The sequence below is a fragment of the Carcharhinus amblyrhynchos genome, chromosome 21 (assembly GCF_965287045.1).
Source record: "Carcharhinus amblyrhynchos chromosome 21, sCarAmb.v2.hapA, whole genome shotgun sequence".
Classification (NCBI taxonomy): Eukaryota; Metazoa; Chordata; class Chondrichthyes; order Carcharhiniformes; family Carcharhinidae; genus Carcharhinus; species Carcharhinus amblyrhynchos.
In genome coordinates, this window is record NC_137344.1 from 4,669,967 (window position 1) to 4,697,757 (window position 27,791).

The following is a 27,791-nucleotide window of genomic DNA, read 5'->3' on the forward strand; positions in this document are numbered from 1 at the left end:
CACCCCATCAATTCTCAGAGTCTCCCTCACAGCCAATCCCCCTTTTTATTTCCCTCAGATTCACTTCTTAACTCCCTTCCTCGGAGGTCACAGCGGCCTCAGGGACACAACAATGCGGAGAGTGTTGGCAAGATCTCTGGAGGCAGTATTGATATTGTGTGACTGGGAGGAGGCTGGAGGCAGCTGGACTCACCACAAGAGGAAGAACTCGCCCAGCCGCAGATATTACGAGTTAGTTTTGGTAATCTCGGTTAATACCAAATGCAGAGGAGACAATAGTGAAGGGAAATAGAGGGTAACCAGCCCAAAGTGGTGGGAAACACAAAAATGATGAAAATAAGATTACTGTCCGCTCTGTAACACTGCGCTGTGTCACAGCGTCTGCTCTCTAACAGTTGAGTCCACTCTGCACTCCTGAGGGAGTGCCGCACTGTCGGAGGGTCAGTGCTGAGGGAGTGCCGCACTGTCAGAGGGTCAGTGCTGAGGGAGCGCCGCACTGTCAGAGGGTCAGTGCTGAGGGAGTGCCGCACTGTCGGAGGGTCAGTGCTGAGGGAGTGCCGCACTGTCAGAGGGTCAGTGCTGAGGGAGCGCCGCACTGTCAGAGGGTCAGTGCTGAGGGAGTGCCGCACTGTCAGAGGGTCAGTGCTGAGGGAGTGCCGCACTGTCAGAGGGTCAGTGCTGAGGGAGTGCCGCACTGTCGGAGGGTCAGTACTGAAGGAGTGCCGCACCGTCAGAGGGTCAGTGCTGAGGGAGTGCTGCACTGTCGGAGGGTCAGTACTGAAGGAGTGCCGCACCGTCAGAGGGTCAGTGCTGAGGGAGTGCCGCACTGTCGGAGGGTCAGTACTGAAGGAGTGCCGCACCGTCAGAGGGTCAGTGCTGAGGGAGTGCTGCACTGTCAGAGGGTCAGTGCTGAGGGAGTGCCGCACTGTCGGAGGGTCAGTGCTGAGGGAGTGCCGCACTGTCAGAGGGTCAGTGCTGAGGGAGTGCCGTACTGTCAGAGGGTCAGTACTGAGGGAGTGCCGCACTGTCAGAGGGTCAGTGCTGAGGGAGTGCCGCACTGTCAGAGGGTCAGTGCTGAGGGAGTGCCGCACTGTCAGAGGGTCAGTGCTGAGGGAGTGCCGCACTGTCAGAGGGTCAGCGCTGAGGGAGTGCCGCACTGTCGGAGGGTCAGTGCTGAGGGAGCGCTGCACTGTCAGAGGGTCAGCGCTGAGGGAGTGCCGCACTGTCGGAGGGTCAGTGCTGAGGGAGTGCCGCACTGTCAGAGGGTCAGTGCTGAGGGAGTGCTGCACTGTCAGAGGGTCAGTGCTGAGGGAGCGCCGCACTGTCAGAGGGTCAGTGCTGAGGGAGTGCCGCACTGTCAGAGGGTCAGTGCTGAGGGAGTGCCGCACTGTCAGAGGGTCAGTGCTGAGGGAGTGCCGCACTGTCAGAGGGTCAGTGCTGAGGGAGTGCCGCACTGTCAGAGGGTCAGTGCTGAGGGAGTGCCGCACTGTCAGAGGGTCAGCGCTGAGGGAGTGCTGCACGGTCGGTGCTGCTGTCTTTAAACTGAGGCCCTGACCACTATCTCGAATGAATGTAAGAGATTCCACGACAATTTTTAACGAGAAGAGGTGATTGTACCAGTGACTGGGTAACATTTATCCTTGATCACTTGTCGTGTATCTCATTGCTGTTTGTGAGAGCTTCCTGTGAGCAAATTAACTCTTTCCTACATCATTACTTCAAAAGCACTCCATTGGTTGTGAAGAGCTTCGAGACATCCTAAGGATGAGAAAGGTGCTATATAAATACAATTTGACCTTCCTTGTTCAATTGTACCTGCAGCAGGAACTGAGATGCTATTTGGTTTCCGAGGCTCTAATGGGGACGGAGCTGGTGTTTCCAGGCTGGCTCGCTGCCCACGGGATGTACGTTCACCCAAGAACTGGCATTTCTGAAGAGCCTTTCTGTGGTCAAACAGCCCAAGGGGATTCACAGAAATGTTACCAAACATAACACTGAGACAAACCACGTCTGGAGATGTAAGGGCAGCTGAGTAAAAGCTGGTACTTACATCTTAAAGAAGGTGAGAGTGAGATGGAGAGGTTTAGGGAGGGAATCCCAGATATCAGGATCCAGGCAGTAGGAGGTACGGCCCCCAGTGGAGGGGCGATTAACATCAGCAATGTGCAGGAGGGAGACGCGAGGGCGCAGAGACCTGATAGGATTGTGGGGCTGGAGGGGAGATAGGGACGGGTAAGGGTCTGGGAAACCTGGAAGACAAGACCCGGGATTCTCCGCCTGAAAACTGGAGATTCCCGTCCAACATCAATGGACCTTCACATGGTTTACACTCCCTGCCCGCTAGAATTCCAATAGCCAGCGGGATGAGAGAATTCCGGCCAAGGAGGAGAATTTAAGGTGTAACCGGGAGCCAGTGTCGGTCATTGAGGGTGATGGGGGAGGGGGACAGGGGGACAGGGGTAAAATAAAATGCACTTAATAGTCACAAGCAGGCTTATATTAACACCGCAATGAAGTTACTGTGAAAATCCCCTACAGCACTTATTCGGATACACTGAGGGAGAATTTAGCACGGCCAATTCATCTAACTAGCACATCTTTCGGACTGTGGGAGGAAACCCGGAGGAGCACCCGGAGGAAACCCACGTGGACACGGGGAGAATGTGCAGCCTCCACACAGACAGTGACCCCAGCTGAGAATCGAAGCTGGCACCCTGGCGCTGCGAGGCAGCAGTGCCAACCGATGTGTCACTGTGGGAGGGGGTGTTAAGTGAAGGAGAAATGGTGCGAGTTAAGACAGAGGCAGCGGTGTTGAGGATGAGTTTGCCATTACAGAGACTGGGTGTTGGGAGTGTGGTTAGTACAGTGTTGGAATGGTTAGACACTGATCGAGGCGATGCCGGGGGGAGTGAGCAGGCCTGGATTTTGTAGTGTTTTTGTGGGTTTGAGGGGGATGAGCTGCTCCCGGGCTCGGCAGATGTTCGAGGGTCTGATTTACTTTTTCGGAAACCTATTCAAATGCTAATGATTGGCTGCTGATTATCTGAGAGTCCAAACCCTGGGCCTGTGACGCTGACAGTGAAAGCTCACCTGGGACCCCCCCCCCACCCCCCTCAACCCCGCGGCCCCTCTGATCTGACACACCCCACCTCGAAACCACGGTAACCTGTCAGCTGAAGACGTCACCACGGGCAACAGGGAGGGGCTCACCGATTGGCTGTAATCACCACTCAACGCCAGCTGATGGTAATGGATTATTTCTTCAACGCGAGGGGCCGGATTGTGGAGACGGACTCGGCACAGAACGGACTGAGGTCACTGATCCTCCCGGATTACCCGGCACTTTCCAGGAACGAACACTTCACACAGTTTGTAAACACCTACTGAGAACAGCTAGCCGCACGCAAAGATGCACTTTCACAGACTGTGGACACAAATGGGATTTAACAAGAATTGTACAGCAGTCACATGGCCGTAGCCAACTCCCAAAATGTCTCCGCCTCTCTCACCGTGAGGTGATTCCACACCCTGGTCCCAATTGGTCATCCAGATCAGGTGACCCTAACTCTGCTGTGTTTCCCTCAAAGGCACAATCACCACATCCTTCCCCCTTTTAGTCCTTTCTACAATCATTAATAACTAAGCTTTAACTTATTTCACTCAGTCCTGAATACTAACACAAAACTATGTACAGGAGATGGACAATCATAAATCGAGTCTTTGAGGGGGTTTTCTGTTGGGTGCATTTCTGTCTGAGATGTTTCCACAGGATTGACAGTAACAGGAGCCACAATCACGGGTACCCCTTCTGGCACCAAGGTGATTCACCACTATTGCTGCTGCGGAAACATCAGTGACACCAATAACAAGTCGATCACTGTTACTGGGTTCAAAAACATCTCTTGACGGCTGGAGTCTCTCCACTCCTCAACTGAGCAACATGTTTATGAATGATCCATCCTTCCGTGCCTGCTTGCTGCGTCAGGGATCTGGTCTTAAACAATCATTCTGGGGGTCAAACTTCACCCACTACCCGATTTCTCTCGTACACATTTAGCACGAACGATCGTGCTGCACTATGTCAATCACAGTTTGCTTTCTGATTACTTTGGTCGCCTCTACCCTCCTGGCAAATGTGGAAACACAAGGCTCAGTTCCGCACTGAGACAAAGTCTCATCAGCGGCACTGCTGCTGGAACTCCTGTTGTTAACATAAGAACATAAGAAATAGGAGCAGGAGTAGGCCATCTAGCCCTTCGAGCCTGCCCCGCCATTCAATAAGATCATGGCTGATCTGAAGTGGATCAGTTCCACTTTCCTGCTTTTTCCCCATAACCCTTAATTCCCTTGTCTGTCAAAAACCTATCTACCCGTGACTTAAATATATTTAGCGAGGTAGCCTCCACCACTTCAACGGGCAGAGAATTCCAGAGATTCACCACCCTTTGAGTGAAGAAGTTCCTCCTCAACTCCGTTCTAAACTGCCCCCCCCCTTATCTTGAGGCTGTGCCCTCTAGTCCTGCTATCCCTTCTAAGCGGGAAGAATCTCTCTACCTCTACCCTATCCATCCCCTTCATTATCTTATACGTCTCTATAAGATCCCCCCTCATCCTTCTAAACTCCAACGAGTACAGACCCAGTCTATTTAGTCTCTCTTCATAGTCCAACCCCCTCATCTCCGGTATCAGCCTAGTGAACCTCCTCTGCACTCCCTCCAAGGCCAAAATATCCTTGTGCAAGTGTGGTGACCAAAACTGCACACAGTACTCCAGCTGCGGCCTCACCAGTGCCCTGTACAGTTGCAGCAAGACCTCCCTGCTTTTATAATCTATCCCCCTCGCTATGAAGGCCAGCATTTCATTCGCAGGCTGCAGGTTATTAAAGTGGAGTGGTACAGTAGCTAAGGAGCAATTGTGAGATTTGGGTCTCCTGACAGGCCTGATTTCTGGCTTTAGGCCAGATTTGAAAGGCCCTCTCGGCGAGTCCATTCGATTTGGGAGGTGAGGTGAAATTCCAAAATGTTTGAGATTGGTGAAGTTTGAAACTCAGCGCTTGTGAATACGGTTCCATTGTCGGTTCTGATGACTTCAGGTAATCCGTGAATTGAAAAACATCGGCAGAATCTTTCAGCGGTCACATCCGATATCGGTGACTCAAAAATATCCATGTATTTAGAGTGAGTATCAATCACAAGCAAAACACTGTCCCCCAGGGTGTGGATTTGTACCCACGGCCAAGGCCACTCCCGGGGCTGGTGCTGGAAACCTGAGACGCAGCTGGCACAGTTGGCAGGACTTGACCAGCTCCTCAGCATCGATGCCAGGCCTCCACACAACACACGTGGTAAGCATCTCCATCTCAGGGGTGCCAGGATGGGCACTGTGGAAGGTTGTCAGGAGCTGCTTTCTGCCCAACGGAGCAACAAATACACTGTTTCTCACTTTGGACAGAATTGGATCTTGATTGGTCCAGTTCCTGATTGGCTTCACTGAGACTGGCAAAACATTTCACACCACGATGATCTCAATGGTGCTGGATGTGATCCTTTCTTGCAAAGACAGGCGGCTACGAGCATCTGCATTTGCTCTGCATGTTCCAGGTCAGCGTTCTATATATAGACATCACCCCCCACCCCCCCGCCACTCCCCCACCGTCACTCCCCCACCGTCACTCCCCCAACCCCCTAAAGATTCCAGTCTGTAACTCACTCCCGGGACTCTGTTATTCTATATATAAACCACCCCGACCCCCTCGATTAGATTCCAGTCTGTAACTCACTCCCGGGTATCTGTTATTCTATATATAAACCACCCCGACCCCCTCGATTAGATTCCAGTCTGTAACTCACTCCCGGGTATCTGTTATTCTGTATATAAACCACCCCGAACCCCTCGATTAGATTCCAGTCTGTAACTCACTCCCAGGTATCTGTTATTCTATATATAAACCACCCCGAACCCCTCGATTAGATTCCAGTCTGTAACTCACTCCCAGGTATCTGTTATTCTATATATAAACCACCCCGAACCCCTCGATTAGATTCCAGTCTGTAACTCACTCCCGGGTATCTGTTATTCTATATATAAACCACCCCGAACCCCTCGATTAGATTCCAGTCTGTAACTCACTCCCGGGTATCTGTTATTCTATATATAAACCAACCCGAACCCCTCGATTAGATTCCAGTCTGTAACTCACTCCCGGGTATCTGTTATTCTGTATATAAACCACCCCGAACCCCTCGATTAGATTCCAGTCTGTAACTCACTCCCAGGTATCTGTTATTCTATATATAAACCACCCCGAACCCCTCGATTAGATTCCAGTCTGTGACTCACCCCCGGGTATCTGTTATTCTATATATAAACCACCCCGAACCCCTCGATTAGATTCCAGTCTGTGACTCACTCCCGGGTATCTGTTATTCTATATATAAACCACCCCGAACCCCTCGATTAGACTCCAGTCTGTAACTCACTCCCGGGTATCTGTTATTCTGTATATAAACCACCCCGAACCCCTCGATTAGATTCCAGTCTGTAACTCACTCCTGGGTATCTGTTATTCTATATATAAACCACCCCGAAACCCTGGATTAGATTCCAGTCTGTAACTCACTCCCGGGTATCTGTTATTCTATATATAAACCACCCCGAACCCCTCGATTAGATTCTAGTCTGTAACTCACTCCTGGGTATCTGTTATTCTGTATATAAACCACCCCGAACCCCTCGATTAGATTCCAGTCTGTAACTCACTCCCGGGTATCTGTTATTCTATATATAAACCATCCCGAACCCCTCGATTAGATTCCAGTCTGTAACTCACTCCCGGGTATCTGTTATTCTGTGTATAAACCACCCCGGACCCCTCGATTAGATTCCAGTCTGTAACTCACTCCCGGGTATCTGTTATTCTATATATAAACCACCCCGAACCCCTCGATTAGATTCCAGTCTGTAACTCACTCCCAGGTATCTGTTATTCTGTATATAAACCACCCCGAACCCCTCGATTAGATTCCAGTCTGTAACTCACTCCCGGGTATCTGTTATTCTGTGTATAAACCATCCCGAACCCCTGGATTAGATTCCAGTCTGTAACTCACTCCCGGGTATCTGTTATTCTGTATATAAACCACCCCGAAACCCTGGATTAGATTCCAGTCTGTAACTCACTCCCGGGTATCTGTTATTCTATATATAAACCACCCCGAAACCCTGGATTAGATTCCAGTCTGTAACTCACTCCCGGGTATCTGTTATTCTATATATAAACCACCCCGAACCCCTCGATTAGATTCCAGTCTGTAACTCACTCCCGGGTATCTGTTATTCTATATATAAACCACCCCGAACCCCTCGATTAGATTCCAGTCTGTAACTCACTCCCGGGTATCTGTTATTCTATATATAAACCACCCCGAACCCCTCGATTAGATTCCAGTCTGTAACTCACTCCCGGGTATCTGTTATTCTATATATAAACCACCCCGAAACCCTGGATTAGATTCCAGTCTGTAACTCACTCCCGGGTATCTGTTATTCTATATATAAACCACCCCGAACCCCTCGATTAGATTCCAGTCTGTAACTCACTCCCGGGTATCTGTTATTCTATATATAAACCACCCCGAACCCCTCGATTAGATTCCAGTCTGTAACTCACTCCCGGGTATCTGTTATTCTATATATAAACCACCCCGAACCCCTCGATTAGATTCCAGTCTGTGACTCACTCCCGGGTATCTGTTACTCTATATATAAACCACCCCGAACCCCTCGATTAGATTCCAGTCTGTAACTCACTCCCGGGTATCTGTTATTCTATATATAAACCACCCCGAACCCCTCGATTAGATTCCAGTCTGTAACTCACTCCTGGGTATCTGTTATTCTGTATATAAACCACCCCGAACCCCTGGATTAGATTCCAGTCTGTTATTCACTCCTGGGTCACGTTTTCTGATGAAAAACAGATTAACTTTTTGGGAATTGTGAGGGAATCCTGGCATCGAAAGGGTTAAACATGAATCCAGGACCAAGGACAGAGCACTGAGTGTATAAGCAACATCTGGAATGTGAGTAATGGATCTGTTTGACTAATATTGAGGAGTCACATTGAGGGACGGGGGGATGTTCCTCACTAGAGTGGGAGAATGGTGTTTCCAGCCACTTCCTTCATCCCCCACCCTGCTCACGTCCCTTTCAGATTACCAAGCGGTGCTGCCTGGACAGGCAGGAGGCCAGAGGGACAAGAGGCAGACGAGGAGGAAACATCTTCACTCAATCTTAGCCACCAGGGCAGAAAGTGAGGCTACGGCAGCATCGAGGTGTGGTATGCCTGTGTCAGTCACTGAGTATGAGTGAGCTGCGGCTCGGGGTCAAGGCATCGGTTGGGCACTCTGAGCTTCTTGCTGGCCCAGAGCTGCTTCCCTCCAGCCAGAGGCCTCCTCCAGCCCTGCAGCAGTAATCACTGCTTGGGAGCACTCGCAAGGCAGGAACTGAGGGAATGCACGACTCTGACTGAGCTCAGTTAGAATATTGAATGAATTATAGAATCCGAACCGTGCAGGAGGCCATTTGGCTGATCGTATCAATTCCAGCCTTGGGTGGCTAACTGCACATTCTCCCCGTGTCTGCGTGGGTTTCCTCCGGTTTCCACCCTTAATCCAAAGATGTGTGGATTAGGTGGATTGGCTATGTTAAATGCATGGGTTATGGTGATAGGATGGGGGGTGGGGGGGATTGGCCTGGGTAAGATGCTGAGTCAGTGCAGACTTGATGGGCTGAATGGCCTCCTTCGGCACTGTAGGGAGTCTATGAAAGGAGTAATGGTGTTAAAGGCTGAGGTGCGGTCAATAAATAGGAATCTGACATAGGTGTCCTCATTATCCAGGTATTCCAGGGTTGGGTGCAGGGCAGGGAGTGGACCAGTTGCAGCGGGAGGCAAACTGCCGTGGATCCAGGTAACCCGGGAGGCTGGAATTGGTTCCTGCCGTGACTAACCTTTCGAAGCACTCAATAATGATAGATGTCAGAGCCATTGGCCGATAGTCATTAAGACACAATGCTTGATTTTCCTTAGATTCCGGGATGATGTTCATCTTCCTGAAACAGACAGGGACCTCAGATTGTGGTAAAGAGAGGTTGAAGATATCTGCGAACACCCCCCCCCCCCCCCGCCCACTGATCCCACAGGATCCTCCTCCGGACACCCCATCCGGGCCACACGCTTTCCGTGGACTGACCTTTGAGAAGGCTGCTCCAACATCTGCGATGGTGATCCCAGATACAGGATCATCCAGGGCTTCCAGGGTGGAGGGCGTGCTCTCACTGACCTCTCGCTCAAAACGGGTGTAGAACGCATTGAGCTCATAGGGAGGGGTGCGTTGGAGCTGGCGATTTAAATGCCTTCATCTTGTAGCTGTTACATCTTGCCACGGTTGGCGGAGTCTGTGTGGCGAGCCTGGGACTCTAGTTTGGTCCGGGACTGTCTTTTGGCATCGCTGATGGATCTCCTTAGGTCATCTCTGGATTTCTTGTACAGGTTGAGATCACCTGATCTGAATGTCTCAGACCTGGACTTCAGCAAGCAGTGGATATCCCTGTTCGTCCAATGGTTTCCAGTTGGGGAACACACAGATTTCCTTCTTTAACACAGACTTACTGATGGAGTTAGTTACAGTCGTGGCATACTCGCTCAGACTGGGCACTGAGTTCTGAAATATTGACCAGTTCTTTGTATTTTTATTTCTTTAACAAAAGAGAAATCTAAGTTCTCTCTGCTTCTCACTAATATCCAAAATAAATACACTGCACAAAGCCAGTGTTTCAGGTTTCTCGAGGCTAATTAGGGATTGGAAACAGAGCTGATAGACAGGGGGATTAAGGGTTATGGGGAGAAAGCGGGAAAGTGGAACTGAGCCACTTCAGATCAGCCATGATCTTATTGAATGGCGGGGCAGGCTCGAAGGGCTAGATGGCCGACTCCTGCTCCTATTTCTTACATTCTTAAAACCAATGCTGGCCTTGCCAACAATGTCCACTTCCCATAAAAAAAGTATTTTAAATCTTCACAAACATTTACTGTTCTCATAAAGCTCAGTGCCGAACTAAAGCCATCCATCAGGCCAGTTGCTGGCAGGTTTCCACAAACCCCACTGGGTACATTTAATCTCATAATTAAAAAACACAAACCACGTTCATCACCAGATTTATCGAGCTTCACCTACTCACAGCTCCAGTCCGTCGAGTGAACTTGTGACTGGGAGCTGCAGCAATTTATAACCCCCGTTAAATTGTCTACTGCGGATAAACACACGATATGACTGACAAAGATAATATTCATTACAACTGCCTTGGCCAAATAAACGCTGCCAACAGGGAGAGCACCCACTGGGCAGCAGGTGGGGAACGGGATGAGGAGGTGCCAGTGGTGAAGGGGTCCCTGGGGAAGGGGAGAGGGAGGACAGAAAGGAGAGCAGGGGGAGGCTGCGGATTGCTGGATCGATCGATTGATTAGTTTCTTGATTTGTGGACTGAATCCTGTTGTAATTTGATCCATTACGTGGAGCCAGAGGCAGAAACGTTAACACGTTCACCGCCGTTCCAACAAAAAATAGACACCCCCCTCCCCTCACCACCTCCCATTCTGATCTATTAATTCTATACCTGTATTTAATTTATTATTGTCACATGTATTAACATACAGTGAAATGTATTGTTTCCTGTGCGCTATACAGAGCATAACGTACATAGAGAAGGAGAGAGTGCAGAATGTAGTGTTAGAGTCATAGCTGGGGTGTAGAGAAAGGTCAACTTAATGATCATAGAAACCTACAGTACAGAAAGAGGCCCTTCGGCCCATCGAGTCTGCACTGACCACAATCCCACCCAGGTCCTACCCCCATATCCCTACATATTATACCCACTAATCCCTCTAACCTACACATCCCTGGACACTAAGGGGCAATTTCTTAGCATAGCCAATCAACCTAACCCGCACATCTTTGGACTGTGGGAGGAAACCGGAGAACCCGGAGGAAACCCACGCACACACGAGGAGAATGTGCAAACTCCTCACAGACAGTGACCCGAGCCGGGAATCGAACCCAGATCCCTGGAGCTGTGAAGCAGCAGTGCTAACCACTGTGCTACCGTGCCACCCAATGCGAGGTAGGTCTATTCAAACATCTGACAGCAGCAGGGAAGAAGCTGTTCTTGAGTCGGTTGGTACGGGACCTCAGGTTTTTGTACCTTTTTCCTGACAGAAGAAGGTGGAAGAGAGAATGTCCGGGGTGTGTGGGGTCTTTGATTATGCCGGCTGCTTTGCCGAGGCAGTGGGAAGTGTAGACAGAGTCAATGGATGGGAGGCTGGTTTGCGTGATGGGCTGGGCCTTGTTCACAACATTTTGTAGTTTCTTGCGCTCTTGGGCAGAGCAGGAGCCCAGACCAAGCTGTGATACAACCAGAAAGAATGCTTTCTATGGTGCATCCGTAAAAGTTGGTGAGAGTTGTAGCTGACGGGCCAAATTTCCTTAGTCTCCTGAGAAAGTAGAGGCGTTGGTGGGACTTTCTTGACTATAACATCGGTGTGGAGGGACTAGGACAGGTTGTTGGTGATCTGAACACCTAGAAATTTGAAGCTCTCGACCATTTGTACTTTGTCCCCTGTTGATGTAGACAGGGGCTTGTCCTCCGCTTCCTGAAATCGATGATTATTTCCTTCGTTTTGTTGAGGGAGAGATTATCGTTGCCGCACCAGTTCAGATCCGACCCATTACGTTGGTGTCATCAGCAAACTTGAAAATTGAGTTGGAGGGGAACTTGGCCACGCAGATATTGGTGTATAAAGAGTATAGTGAGGGGGCTGAGAACACAGCCTTGTGGGGCACCGGTGTTGAGGGTGATGGGGGAGGAGATGTTGTTGCTTATCCTGACTGATTACCGTCTGTGGGTCAGGAAGTTCAGGATCCAGTCGGAGAGGGAGAAGCCGAGTCCCAGGCCACTGAGTTTGGAGATGAGTTTTGTAGCAATAATAATATTGAAAGCTGAGTCATACAGCACAGAAAGAGGCCATTCGGCCCATCATGGCTACACTGTCTATCAAACACAGAGCCCTATGTTCCAGCTCCTGAGCTGTAGCCTTGTATACTGTGGTGTTTCAAGTGCTCATCTAAATGCTTCTTAAATGCCCTTTCAGGCAGAGAGTTCCAGATTGCCATCACCCTCTGGATGGATAGGCTTTTCCACAAATTCCCTCCAAGCATCCTGCCTCTGCTTAAATCCCTGCCCCTGGTTATTGATGAAGGAGAAACACTTCTTCCTATCTGCCCAATCTATGTCCCTCATAATTCTGTACACCTCACTCAGGTCCCCCCTCATCCTCTCTACTCCAGTGAAAACAACCCCAGTTTAACCAGCCTCTCCCTCCATCCCAGGTAGCATCCTGGCGAATCTCCTCTGCAACCCTCTCCAGTGCAATCACATCCTTCCTGTAACGTGGAGACCAGAACTGCACACAGTGCTCCAGCTGTGGCTGAACAAGGGTGTTATACAGCACCCGTCATAACCTCGCTGGTGTCACAGCGACGCCACTCACCGCTCCCAGCCACATCCTCCCAGCCGTATATAATAGAATCGGTGTGACCCTGCTAGTCTCAGGGCTCCGCTCTATATAGAGGGGGTCAGGATGGTTCCCTCCTTGTGCTGCAGGTGTGGACGCCAGGCCCGATCCTACCAGGGACATCGGGTGAGCAGCACAGAAGAGAGAAAATGAAATCGGAGTTCGACAACGCCCACCACACCCTCACGACCAATCCGTTATCTTTGAAGCGCTTCACCCGATCTCGTAAGGGAATGGGATGGCAAGCTTGCGCACAGCAAGATCCCACACAGACCCCGGACTGCAGCGTCTGACGGGAAAGAAGATTCCGCAACACCTTCCAAAGGAGAATTAGATAAATAGCTGAAAAGGAAATAAGTAAATAAATTGCAGGGTCACGGGGAAAGAACCAGCCGGTGGGATTCGTTTGATAACTCACTCAGACGTCCGACGGGCCGAACGGCCTCCTTCTCTGCTCCATGTGTTTCTGGGGTTATTTTTCTGTCCGGCTGAACCTATCAGAGTCACAGTTCTCTCCCTGTGTAAATGAGTGAATCACAGGGAATAACAAACTGCGAGATGGTTACGAGGTGTAAAGAACACTGTTTAACGCAGTGAAGTTGGACCTTGGTTACTGTGGGGAACATTGAGGCGCCGACTCGAGGCACCGTCGCACCATCTGTAACCCCCACGACTTGTCTGAACTTGCAACATCTCACTAACTGTCCTGGCTGGTGAGAATACACATCTCTTTAACCTGTGCTTAACCCTCTCTGCACTCACGTTGTCTGTATCTTTAAGACTTGATTACCTGTAAAGACTCGCAATCCAACCATTATTTTGTAAATTGAGTTTGTGTCTTTATATACCCTGTTTGTGAACAGAACTCCCACCCACCTGATGAAGGAGCAGTGCACTGAAAGCTAGTGCTGCCAAATAAACGTGTTGGACTTTAACCGGGTGTTGTGAGACACCAGGTTAAAGTTACTGAAGAGTTTCCTAACCAAAGGATACAGAAATATCGATGGAACAGCAGAGCTGACACAAAGAAACGCAGTTTTACGCAGTGAGTTGTTGTGATCTGGAATGTGTTGTCTGAAAGGACGGTGGAAGGAGATTCAAGAGTAACCTTCTAAAGGAAATATTTCGTAGAATCGTATCATCGAATCCTACATTACAGAAGGAGACCATTCAGCCCATCGAGTCTGCACCTACCACAATTGCAGCCAGGCTCTATCCCCGTAACCCCATGCATTTACCCTGCTAATTCCCTGACACTAAGGGGCAATTTAGCATGGCCAATCCACCTAAATCTTTGGAGTGTGGGGGGAAACCAGAGCACCTAAGGAAACCCAGGAAGGCATGGGGAGAATGTGCAGTCATCCACACAGACAGCCGAAGGGAAAGATTGGCAAAGCTCTAGAGAAAGAGCAGGGACCAGCTGCATTGTTGTACCAATGATGGGCTGAATGGCCTCCTTCTAATCAGTACTTTTCTATGAATCTGATTCTGAACCGAGAGTAACAGCCGAACCACGAGATACAAAAGATACTTTTTTAAATGTACAGTAACGTCACAACGGGCCGAATGTCTCCCTTTGCGCTGTAACTATTTTGTGGTGTAAAATGTAACAAACAGCTGTACAAGAAGGTCAACAAATCTTCAGTAAAACTCCCACAGCCGGACCAGGGTCTGACACAAACCCAAGGTTCCCCTGTGAAAAATACAAAGTGACAAGGGCTCAAATTGGAAAATAAAAGAGGATTTCTTAAACTCTGGCCGAGTGCGACTCACTGCAGCCTTCGCTTCACTCTTACTAATCCACTTTGACACCAGAGGCAGGGAGGGGGAGGGGTAACGGGTCCAGTCCGAGGGTCTCCCCCAGCACAGACACTGGTCCTACTCATTCCCATCCGCCTAGAGACAGTGCGTCACCTGCCCGGACCCCCGCACTCCCACTCTGTCTGTCACTGATATCCTGAGAGCCCAGTCTGATGGTCACATTCAGCAGCCAAAGCTGGAAATGGGATTAGTGGCATTTCTATGACAGCGTGATAATTGTATCCAAACGGGTCACCCACAGTATCAGAGAGAGAGAAAACACTGAGATAGAAGGAGAGAGAGTGAATGAGCGTCAGCAAGATAGAGGGAGAAAGAGAGGGACCCGTGGGATAGACAGAGTGGGAATGAAAGGGAGAATGAAGAATAAATGAAGGAAAGGGTTTAAGAGAAGGTGAGAGGGGGAATAAAGAGTCTGGGATATTGTCACAAACACACAGAACATGAAGTTAAGTCCCAAAGTTAGGGGAGTCTAAAACTAGAGGGATAGGTTTGAGGGGAGAGGGGAGAGATACAGAAGTGTCCAGAGGGGCAATTTTATCACACAGAGGGTGGAAAAGGTGGAAAAGGGGGAAGGGAGGGAGAGGGGAAAGGGGAGGGAGAGGGGAAAGGGGAGGGAGAGGGGAAAGGGGAGGGAGAGGGGAAAGGGAGGGAGGGAGAGGGGAAAGGGGAGGGAGAGGGGAAAGGGGAGGGAGAGGGGAAAGGGGAGGGAGAGGGGAAAGGGGAGGGAGAGGGGAAAGGGGAGGGAGAGGGGAAAGGGGAGGGAGAGGGGTGAAGGGAGGGAGAGGGGAGGGTGAAGGGAGGGAGGAGGGAGGGGGATGGAGGGGTGAGGGGGGAAGGGAGGAGGGCAGCTGGAAAGGGGGTGGGGGGGGGCGGTGAGGGAAGCGAGGGTTCTGTTGTCTGAGCATCTTCACCAACAATGGAGCTGAGATTAGAGGGAAGTGAGGACAGAACAATACTGCATCGCCGCAGCAGCTGGACTTTACATCTCGGAGTGTCGTCTGGTGAAGGAGGCAGCTGGAGCTGGAGCGACACACAGCAACCCCCACCCCCACCCCCACCCCTCCACCCCCCAACAAAACCTGTGCCATATGTCAGAGCTTCAGACAGTATCATTCATCAAAGCAACACAAGCTGCTTGTGACTGTGAGTGAATAGAGTGAACTCTGCTGCCAAGATCCTGTGACGCTGCTCACACAGAGGAGATTTAAGGGTTGTACACAGTGTGTGAAATCCAGTGATGCTCGGACTCTCTCTCCCCTCACCGGAAAGGGACTGAGCCCCGGGGTCTCAGAGTGCGTTACCCTCCTTAACCACAGCCCTGCCCCCTGAACTCACTGAATGAAGATGTGTGGCACTGTAGTTGGCACTGCTGCCTCACAGCGCCAGGGACCCGAGTTCATAGATCATAGAATTCCTACACTGCAAAAGGAGGCCATTTGGCCCATCGAGTCTGAACTCTCCCAGGCCCCCATCCCCATAACCCCATTTATTTCCCCTAACTAGTTCCCCTGACACTAAGGGGCCAATCCACCTAGCCATCATACCTTTCGGACTGTGGGGGGAAACCGGGGCAGCCGGGAGGAAACCCACCCAGACACAATTCCTGACTTGGGTGACGGAGTTTGCACATTCTCCCCGTGTCTGCGTGGGTTTCCTCTGGGTGCTCCGGTTTCCTCCCACAGTTTGAAAGACGTGCTGGTTAGGGTGCATCAGCCGTGCTAAATTCTCCCTCAGTGTAACCCGAACAGGCGCCAGAGTGTGGCAACTCGGGGAGTTTAACAGTAACTTCATTGCAGTGTTAATATAAGCCTACTTGTGACACTAATAAATAAATGTTAGCTTTAAAGTCAGGGAGTTGGGAGGGAGGGGCTGGAGGAACATTTCTTTGACCGGCTGAAGGAATGGGGGAATCCTCCAGGAATCTATCCCAGCTGTCCCTAATCCTCGGGACAGACTCCCAGACACTGGTGATGGGAGATGAGAGGTGGGACAAGCTAAGAGCGGAAAGATAAGCTGGGGGGGTGGGTGCTGGGTGGGCTCACCATCAACAGAGACAAATTATGAGGAAGTTTCTGGATGTGTCGAGAGTTTTGAGATCGACAGGAAAGGGAAACTTCAGAACATTCCAGAACTAGGGATCATAGTTTGAGGATAAGGGGTAAATATTTTAGAACTGAAGTGGGGAGAAATTTCTTCACCCAGAGGGTGGTGAATGTGTGGAATTCACTACCACAGAAAGGCCAAAACATTGTCTGATTTCAAAAATAAATTAGATATAGCTCTTGGGGCTACAGGGATCAAGGGATATGGGGGCGGGTGGGATCAGGATATTGAATTTAATGTTCAGAATGAATGGCGGAGCAGGTTCGAAGGCCTGAATGGCCTCCTCCTGCTTCTAGTTTCTGTATTTGGGTGAGGTGGGTGGGGGTGAGTGTCACAGAGACTGTGAGCGACGCTGACAGCCAGAGGCAAATGTTCCTAATGTCTATCCAGCTCAGAATTTACACAGTAACTGGGTGCACTCCTTAAACCTCCATCCACGTCACCAACATCTCAGCATCCAAAAGGCAGAATGTATCATCGCTTTGGTCAGCGGCAACTCGTAAATCTCCTGCTGCTTTAGGAAATAATGCTGAAAAATGTGTTTGTGGGGAAGTGTTCCTTTAAACCCTCCCCCCTCCAACTGAATCCATATACAAGGAGACAGGTTTCCAACTGGACACCCAGGCCTCTGAGTTTAACCCTCTCAGCTCTGTGCAGGTCCTTAGTCAGGCCTTGGGGAGGCCTGGCAGCCACAGATACAATGGGGTTTGATTTGATTTGATTTATTATTGGGATACAGTGAAAAGTATCGCTTCTTGCGCGCTACACAGACAAACATACCGTTCATAGAGAAGGAAACGAGAGAGTGCAGAATGTAGTGTTACACTCATAGCCAGGGTGTAGAGAGAGATCAACTCAATGTGAGGTAAATCCATTCAAAAGTCTGACAGCAGCAGGGAAGAAGCTGTTCTTGAGTCGATCGATACATGAGCTCAGACTTTTGTTTCTTTTATCCGACAGAAGGAGGTGGAAGAGAGAATGTCCGGGGTGTGTGGGGTCCTTAATTATGCTGGCTGCTTTTCCAAGACAGCAGGAAGTGTAAACAGAGTCAATGGATGGGAGGCTGGTTTGTGTGATGGGATTGGGCTACATTCACAACCTTTTGTAGTTCCTTGCAGTCTTGGGCAGAGCTGGAGCCCAGACCGAGCTGTGATACAACCAGAAAGAATGCTTTCTATGGGGCATCTGTAAAAGTTGATGAGAGTCGTAGCTGACATGCCAAACTTCCTTAGTCTTCTGAGAAAGTAGAGGCATTGGTGGGGCTTTCTTAACGATAGTGTCGGCATTGGGGGGGGACCGGGACAGGTTGTTGGTGATCTGGACACCTAAAAACCTGAAGCTCTCGACTTCATCACTGCAACTTCGTCACTGCAACTCAGAAATAGAACATAGATCACTACAGCACAAACAGGCCCTTCGGCCCACAAGTTGCGCCGATCATATCCATACCTACCAGGCCTGTCTATAACCCTCAATCCCATTAAATCCCATATACTCATCCAGAAGTCTTTTAAAAGACCCCAGCGAGTTCGCCTCCACCACCACCGACAGCAGCCGATTCCACTCACTCACTACCCTCTGAGTGAAAAACTTACCCCTGACATCTCCTCTGTACCTATTCCCCAGCACCTTAAACCTGTGTCCTCTCGTAGCGACCATTTCAGCCCTGGGAAATAGCCTCCGATAATCCACCCTATCTACACCTCTCAACATCTTCTAAGTAATATTTACATATATTAATGACTTTTGCAATGCAATAAAATATCAGAAGGGCTGAGACTTATTCGTAGAATCATAGTGTGTGTGTGTGTGTGGGGTGTGTGTGTGTGTCTGTGTGTGTGTGTGTGTCTGTGTGTGTGTGTGTGTGTGTCTGTGTGTGTGTGTCTGTGTGTGTGTGGGGTGTGTGTGTGTGTGTGTTTGGGGGCGGAAGGGGGGGTTTGATAAATAATGTAACACTCCGGACAGTTGGCTGCGGTTGTGAGTTGTCAGGTTGCTGTGGAATGTGTAAATGCCTGACGCTGACTCTGGTTAATACTGTCAGTTTCTGGATGAAGTGAAGATATTTGTCTCACTCACTGCGCGATGTGAATTTGCTAATGTGCTGTTGATAATCCTCCGCTGTACCTGTGACTTCTGGCACTTTCTCAGTGAGAATTTGGCAGCCACATTAATTCTGCCCAAAATAAAGCCCGAGATATTTGCAAATTGATTTTGGCTGAGCTGTTACTTTTACAAACAGGATACGGGTCTCGGTCACCGCCTGTCCCTGCATTTATCCCAGGATAGTGAGGAAAGGCCAGGAGGGGAAAAGCAGATGCTGGAATCCGAAACCAAGAGAGAAAAAGCTGGAAAATCTCAGCAGGTCTGGCAGCATCTGTAAGGAGAGAAAAGAGCTGACGTTTCGAGTCCAGTTTCTGATAGACGAGGGAATTAAGGGGGAAAGTGGAACTGATCCACTTCAGATCAGCCATGATCTTATTGAATGGCGGGGCAGACTCGATGGGCCGAGTGGCCTAATTCTGCCCCTATATCTTACGGTCCAATGAACCTTTCTACTGGTGAGTTGTGACAGTCAGAAGGCCATTGACAGTTCGCTGCTGCTCGGATTCCCACATTCCTGGGGGCCGGATGCTGAGCGATTACAATGTGCCGATAACGGTGGGGCTTGTTTATTGGGTTGGGATTGCTCAGTGAAAGCTCCTGTCTGCTCTCTCCACACAGAGATCCCGGGGCAATATTTATAAAGTAGCGCGGGGGCAAATCTTCCCGGTGTCCTGGCCAATATTCATCCCTCAGCTAACAGCACACAAACAGGTGATCGCATCATTCTTTGTGGAATCTTGCTGTGCAAAAATTGGCCACTGTATAGGAACATGGGAGCAGGCAGAGGCCATTCAGCCCCTCCATCCTGCTCTACCATTCAGTAAGACTGTGGCTGATCTGGTTGTAGTCTCAAATCCAATTTCCTGTGTTGACCCTTGACCCCCACGTCTGTTGAACTCTGCTTTAAGTAAATTTATTTCAATGGCCCAGCCCATGGCTCAGTGTGTGGGTGCCCCCCCCTCCCCATGGCTCAGTGTGTGGGTGCACATCCCCTCCCCATGGCTCAGTGTGTGGGTGCACATCCCCTCCCCATGGCACAGTGTGTGGGTGCACCCCCCCTCCCCGTGGCTCAGTGTGTGGGTGCAACCCCCTCCCCATGGCACAGTGTGTGGGTGCACCTCCCTCCCCATGGCTCAGTGTGTGGGTGCCCCCCCCTCCCCATGGCACAGTGTGTGGGTGCCCCCCCCCTCCCCATGGCACAGTGTGTGGGTGCCCCCCCCTCCCCATGGCTCAGTGTGTGGGTGCACCCCCCCTCCCCATGGCTCAGTGTGTGGGTGCCCCCCCCCCTCCCCATGGCTCAGTGTGTGGGTGCACCCCCCCTCCCCATGGCACAGTGTGTGGGTGCCCCCCCTCCCCATGGCACAGTGTGTGGGTGCCCCCCCTCCCCATGGCACAGTGTGTGGGTGCCCCCCCTCCCCATGGCACAGTGTGTGGGTGCACCCCCCCCCCATGGCACAGTGTGTGGGTGCCCCCCCCCTCCCCATGGCTCAGTGTGTGGGTGCAACCCCCCCCTCTCCATGGCTCAGTGTGGGTGCACCCCCCTCCCCATGGCTCAGTGTGGGTGCACCCCCTCCCCATGGCTCTGTGCCTGAGTCCAGGTTTGCCAGAAATGAGGTACGGTGTATTGGACAATATCCCCACATGCACATTCGTAAACCCAGCGCTGCAGTACTGAGGACATGCTGCAGTGTCAGAGGAACTGTCTTTTGGATTCAGTGTCATCTGCCAATTGAGTGACACATTATCCATTCTCTCGCATTGCTCCGCAGTCTCTCTCACAGTCCTGGCTGACACTGACTTGCCATCAATCTCGGAGACGTACCCGATCTACAGTTTGTGAAGATTGCAGTATCGTTAACGATATCACAGCCAGATTTACAATCTCTTCGATTCTCCAGCCATGGAACTCAACCTGTCCTTAAATGTTGCCAAAACAAAACTCTGATCAACCCAAACCTGTTTGGCCAAATATTCCACCCCCCCATTTATGCTGAAGGTGTCTCGGAGATATTGAGCACGAACATCGGTGGGGTGGGAAACAGTGGGGAGAAAAGATTACAGCGGAATGTAGACAGGAAGACCCACAGCAGAAACAGGTAAACCTGAGTAAATATCCTCCTCCAATCGAGGGAACGCCAGCACAGACACAGAGAAATCTGTCCCACCCACGTACAAGTTGATTTATTAGTGTCACAGGTAAGGCTTACATTAACACTGCAATGAAATTACTGTGAAAATCCTCCAGTCACCACACTCTGACACCAGTTCGGGTACACTGAGGGAGAATTTAGCATGGTCAATGCGTTTAACCAGCATGTGGGAGGAAACCGGGGCACCCAGAGGAAACCTACGCAGATACGGGGAGAACATGCAAACTCCGCACAGACAGTGACCCAATTTGGGAATCAAGTCCTGGTCCCTGGCGCTGTGAGGCAGCAGCACTAACCCACTGTGCCACCATGATTAACACATCCATTTATAACTTTTAACCTGTGTATGATTTTTGGAAGGTCAGTTTCCCAGAAATGTCTCCTTATAATCACCAGTTGAACAAATTCAGTGACTGGTCAAACACTCAATGAGGAAATATTTGTAGTCTTGTTTAAATGTTTACATACCTGGTCAAAGAAAACTTTCCAGTGCTATGGCAGGAAGCAGCGATGTACATAGAGAAGAAAAATCAGAATAAGACTCAGTACACAATAATATACACATATAATGCATACAGGTATACCTAATATACATATAACACATACTGATCTGCTCATACACATGTACTGGTACACCTCACGTATATGACATTTATTGATATATCAAATGCAAACACATTCTGGAGCAATGTTCTGTTTAATCAAGATGAAATTTTGCAGTAAAATAGATTGAGAATGTTTAAGTTTGGACAGTTTAATCAATTCAATCTCTGTAAGTGGTTACAGGAGACAGACATAACGTTTCTACCTGAACTATTTGAGTGTTCAGGACAGGTATTAGTGCTTTGAACACCTTTCCTCTTTCACACCAGCCTATAACAGCCTACATTTATATAGCACCTCTAAATTATTAAGTCATTCCAAGCCAAGCCCCATATTATTAAATTTTCCACTTTCTCCTTTTCAAACTGTTTACACTCGGACTAATGAGATCGATCCGCTATTCAATGTGACTGTGAAAATCAGACTACATTGAGATGAATAGTCTCAGATGTGATGCCTCTGTGGTTAAATTGCTGGCCCTTTTTTTTATCATTGGGCTCACAAGTGGCACAGTGGGTTAGCTCTGCTGCCTCACACAGTGCCAGGGATCCGGGTTCGATTCTGGCCTTGGGTCAGTGTCTGTGTGAAGTCTGCACATTCTCCCCGTGTCTGTGTGGGTTTCCTCTGGGTGCTCCAGTTTCCTCCCACAGCAGGTTAGGTTGATTGGCAATGCTAAGTTTCCCCGTAGTGTCAGATGGAATAGCAGGGTCGAGGATTGTGGTCAGTGCAGACCTGATGGGCTGAATGGCCTCCGTCTGCACTGCAGGGATTCTATGATTCCATGAAGCGAAATGTAACAATGTGGGTGAAAGTCCTTTGGGATACGAGCCCCTCCTGCCTCCAGCCTCAGCATCTGAACCCACCAGAGATCTCACAATGATGAGGTCTCATTGATCTAAATGCCTTAATGATGCCTCCTCCCCCCGCTTTAATAACCAGCCTGAATCCACCAGGATCAGGAGAAGCAGGTTCCCCATCAACAGAAGCAGAAATCCCTGCCTATCCGCCTGTCACTGAAATTCTATCTCAGCCTCTCATCGACACACTCCTTCCTGAACAATCTGCAGCTTTCTCAATCATTTAAAAGGATCTCAGATTGTCTCAGGTTCTCTGTGTGAGTCCCTCTCAGGCCTGGTTTAATGTGGTGACATTCTGTCCAGGTCCTGGAAAGTATCAGAGTTCCTCACTGCTCAGTGATGGCAGCTCTCCAAACCCTCCACTTTCCGATTGTTAAAGAAACTTTACCAGCCAGCAGCCCAGGGTTTAAACACTCGCTGTGTCTCAGTCAATAACACTCCCATTCAGAAACTTGTGGATTCGAGTCCAATTCCAGAGATTTAGGAGCGTGATCTCGGCTGATACTTCACTGGATGTTCATAGAATCACTGCAGTGCAGAAAGAGGCCATTCAGCCCATCGAACCTGCCCCGTCAACAATCCCACCCGGACCCTATCCAAATATTTACCCTGATAGTGTCAGGGAGATTAAGGGAGAATTTAGCACGGCCAACCCGCACATCTTTGGACTGTGGGGGGGGATACCAGATCACCCGGGGGAACCCCACGCAGATACAGGGAGAACGTGCAAACTCCGTACAGACAAGCCGGGAATCGAACCCGGGTCCCTGGCGCTGTGAGGCAGCAGTGCTAACCTACCGTGCCTGCTTCAGGGCACCCAAGGTCAGGACAGGGACCATCGGCCTTGCTGGAACTTGTTTACACGTGGGTCTCCGCTGAAGATCATACAACACTGTGAAGACCGTACGGGGTGAAGAGCCCATTGGCCTTCACCAGTCGACAAACGGTCACCGCACTGAGGCACCCGCGGGCCACAGACTCTGCGCAAAGTTCAGCCTGAGTTAGAGCAGAGATACGGAGAAAAGTAACGTGGGATTTTACACGAGAAAGGTGCCACAGGAGCTTAGAAAACACATTCCGTGGAGCCCAGAATCGGACGGGGAACGGATACAACGGGAGATCTCGGGGTGATTTTGCTTCTGCCTGTCTGACTGTTTATTCCGACAGTGGTTAGTAACGGCCCGAATGTGAAGGTCAGGGCATCACGTGTTGTTACTGATAAAATTCATCGTGAGGAATGTACAATAAGATTAACCAAAATGTTGCTGATGATTATTTTATCTCTAACTGTATCCTCTTACAAAGGAGGGGCTGGGGGTGGGGGTGGTGGAATGTGCCTCTCCAGTCTGCCCCTCCAACTGATCACTTTCCATTTACGAGCCTAGATTTTGAACGGCAGTGAGTTATTTGAGCGGCAATTCTTCTAAGACTCAACATCGAATCCCTACAGGGCAGAAAGAGGCCATTCAGCCCATCGAGCCTGCGCCGGCCACAATCCCACCCAGGCCCTATTCCCGTAACCCCACATATTTACCCTGCTAATCCCCCTGACACTAAGGGGCAATTTAGCACGGCCAATCCACCTAACCCGCACACCTTTGGACTGTGGGAGGAAACCGGAGCACCCGGAGGAAACCCACGCAGACACGGGGAGAATGTGCAGTGACCCGAGGCTGGAATTGAACCCGGGTCCCTGGCGCTGTGAGGCAGCAGCGCTAACCACCGTGCCGCGCAACACCTCATCTGACAGCCACAGCGTCGCACTTTACGGATGGCGATTTGGAGTGAGAACCCCCGTCAGTTACCCCCTTTCCTACCTGTGGGGCACTGACTGAAGGAGCCCCCCCCCCACTCCTATCCCAGTAAAACTGTCGACCCGACGTCCACCTGAACTAAACATGCCGCAGTTCCACCCAGCTACGATCAGCATCTGGTTACAAACAAACAGCAGCGGTTTACTCTTTCCAGCCATCTCCCCCCCCCCCCCCCACCCCTCCCCCCCCCCCCTCCCTCAACCACTACCCCTCACCCCAGCTCCTCACACAATAATAATAATAAAATCAATAAGTGCCATGAACTTGCGGGAGACATACTTCATATATCACAGGAATCCTTTCACAAGGAAATCAATTGCAATCACATTACTGCTGCAGCTTTTTCCCAGCAGTAAGTGGGAACTTATTTCCAATCTTTTGTTTCGAAGCTGGTGCTGAATTGTTCCAACAAGGTTCTGCGTCACGGTGCTTGAAACAGGACACACTGAAATATCGCACAATCACACGACTTTATATCACTTAATTTTCCTCCTCACCCACTTTCCCCGTGCTCACACACTGTAATATCCCCGACAGCTCCTTTAAAATAAGGTGCATAAAATAACAAGTGGCCTCTATAGAGAGAGGGGCCTGGTTTCCTTAGCAAAGAAGTTACAGGGCACAGATTTAAAATTGGTAAAAGGATTAGAAGGGAATGCAGGAGAAATTCTTGAGAGGGTGGCAGGAGTCTGAAATCCTCACCTGAAAGGGTATTTTAAACAGTACTTAAATGTCCAAAGATGTGCGGGTTAGGTGGATTGGCCATGATAAATTGCCCCTGAGTGACAGGGGGACTAGCTAGGGTAGATACATGGGGCTACGGAGATAGGGGCTGGTTGGGATTGTTGTCAGTCCAGACTCGATGGGCCAAATGGCCTCCTTCTGCAGTGTAGGGATTCTATGATTGTGCTCTGACACACAGGACTACAGACCAAGAGCTGCAAAGTGGCACGAGACTGAATAACTCTTTTTTTGGCCAGTATAGGCTTGATGGGCCAAACAGCCTCCTTCTGTGTGGCAGTTCTTCTTTGTTTAAAAGCTAAACTTGCCAAACTTAAAGAAACAAACTGGTACAACTCGCGTCTTTGAATGTCTTTAAATATTGTTAGAGCGCCACAATCCTCATAAACGTGTTTGGGAAAGTTTATTACAGTTGGCATTAACTCCATTCAGGCACATTGTTGTCTGACTCTTTTGTAGCCAAAAATCACAGAGAGTTCTCCTGGCTCCCGCAGCACAAATAAAGTGTTTGCCAAAGACACTTTGATGACTACAGCAATTTCTTCGAAGATACAGAGACAGCTACAGACAGAGAGAATCTGAACTCAGACAGAAATTGGTACACACAAAAATACAAACACAGATTGATAAACATGAGAACTGGGAAGGATACACGGAGATTTACAGAGAGAGGTTAAACAGAAATAGGAAGCTAAAAATGGCCAGGCACCAGTACACATACAGAGAGGGGATTTTGGGAAATGTAGGGACACTGAGTATAAAGGAGGGCATCGGAGCTTGTTATCTTCATAAGCACCATAAAATTACAGAAAGAAACAACAGGGCCACACAGAGTGATTTACTTTGCTTTTCCAATAATTCCCAGCTATCACAACTCACTTATTCCAACCGATCTTGGTGTTTTATTTCGGATTTATCCATCAATGCAGCATCAGCACTAATAACAACCCATCACAAACTTCCAGATCCATAAATCCAAACAGCTCAGTTCCATGAGGACATTGAAATGTAAGTGTGGTGGAGTTACCAAGGGATCCAGGACTGGTTTGCTGAGCTCTCTGTTTGGACACCCCTGGTGCAACAGGGACACAGGTGAAAGTGTAGACAGGGCAAGAAAATGAGTGACTCTGAGACCGCGGAACAAAATAACAGGAAGGTACACAGAAGGTCCAGAAAAAGACAGAAAGGAATGAGAGGCACACAGGCATTGGCACAGAGACACTGACACACAGAGGGACATTACTGCTGATACACTGACCCAGAGACACTGACACACAGAGGGACATTACCGCTGATACACTGACCCAGAGACACTGACACACAGAGGGACATTACCGCTGATACACTGACCCAGAGACACTGACACACAGAGGGACATTACCGCTGATACACTGACCCACAGACACTGACACACAGAGGGACATTACCACTGATACACTGACACAAACACATTGACACAGATATTGACAAAGGGATATTGCCATAGCTGCAATGACCCAGAGACACTGACATATAGATACACTGACACAGAGACACTGGTACAGAGACATTGATATAGATATAGATATTGACAGAGACATTATCACAGAGTTACTGACTTGGAGACATGGATCAAGAGACAGTGACAGAGACATTATCATAGAATACTAACCACTGGGACACTGAGAGAACATTACCACAGAGTTACTGACACAGATAAAGACTGGAGACAGAGACTGAATAGGAATACAGAAATTGGTACCTACATTTATACAAACACATGCAGAGACAGATTCTTAAACAAGCAAACCCTGCAAGATTTACAGATTTATTGAGAGAAATTAAAACAGAAAGATGGTGATTAAAGAGGGTGAGGAACTGACACCCATACGGTGGGGGTGGGGGAGGGGCAGACAAAACGTATATAACAGGGGCACTAAACCACAGTTACACACATGGAGACTGACAAACTGGCACAGAAACTGATACACAGGGACACACACACTGAGGTACATACTGAGACACACACACAGACACACACTAACACTGACAACATTGACAAGGCTCTGACACAGACACTGACACAGACACTGACACACACTGGGACACACAGATGGAGGACTGACACTTACATCCTCTGTACCCATGGGCAGTCCCTCGGTGCTCTCCAGTTCCACGATCCCATCTCCCTCGGAGTTTACAGTCACGGAAGGTTCTTGATTTTGTGCTTCCCGCTCTCTCTCCTCCATTGCTGCCAATCAGTGATCCAGGGGGAGCCCGGGATCAGCCTCTCTCCCCCCCCCCCCGGGATCAGCCTCTCTCCCCCCCCCGGGATCAGCCTCTCTCCCCCCCCCGGGATCAGCCTCTCTCCCCCCCCCCGGGATCAGCCTCTCCCCCCCCGGGATCAGCCTCTCTCCCCCCCCGGGATCAGCCTCTCTCTCCCCCCCGGGATCAGCCTCTCCCCCCCCGGGATCAGCCTCTCTCCCCCCCCGGGATCAGCCTCTCTCCCCCGGGATCAGCGTCTCTCCCCCCGGGATCAGCCTCTCTCCCCCCCCGGGATCAGCCTCTCTCCCCCCCCGGGATCAGCCTCTCTCCCCCCCGGGATCAGCCTCTCTCCCCTGGGATCAGCCTCTCTCCCCCCCGGGATCAGCCTCTCTCTCCCCCCCGGGATCAGCCTCTCACCCCCCCGGGATCAGCCTCTCTCCCCCCCCGGGATCAGCCTCTCTCCCCCGGGATCAGCCTCTCTCCCCCGGGATCAGCCTCTTCATTGTCCGCTCCTCACTCGGGACATCTCTCTGTGGAGACAGGAATAAGCAGGAAGTCAGAGCGACAGCAACAGTTTCAGCCTCTGTCTACACCTGGATCCCAGACTCCCCAAACCCACAGCAGCCACTCCAGCCTTCCCAGGACACACTGACCCGGGACACAGACCCTGGCCCGGGAACACGGACCCTGGCCCGGGAACACGGACACTGACCCGGGACACGGACAC

At 50.1% G+C, this 27,791-nt stretch overlaps 1 protein-coding gene across 1 annotated transcript in view; it reads right to left on the reverse strand.

Moving 5' to 3' along the window:
- Positions 1-27,048, reverse strand: part of rhbdl3 (rhomboid, veinlet-like 3 (Drosophila)) — a 59,374-nt gene extending 32,326 nt beyond the window's left edge. The window contains exons 1-2 of the mRNA XM_080209329.1: positions 26,932-27,048; positions 21,274-21,297 (exon numbers count right to left, since the gene is read on the reverse strand). Of these exons, the coding sequence (XP_080065455.1) occupies positions 21,274-21,297; positions 26,932-27,048 (141 nt within the window). The remainder of the gene's footprint in view (positions 1-21,273; positions 21,298-26,931) is intronic.
- Between the last annotated feature and the right edge of the window lie 743 nt (positions 27,049-27,791).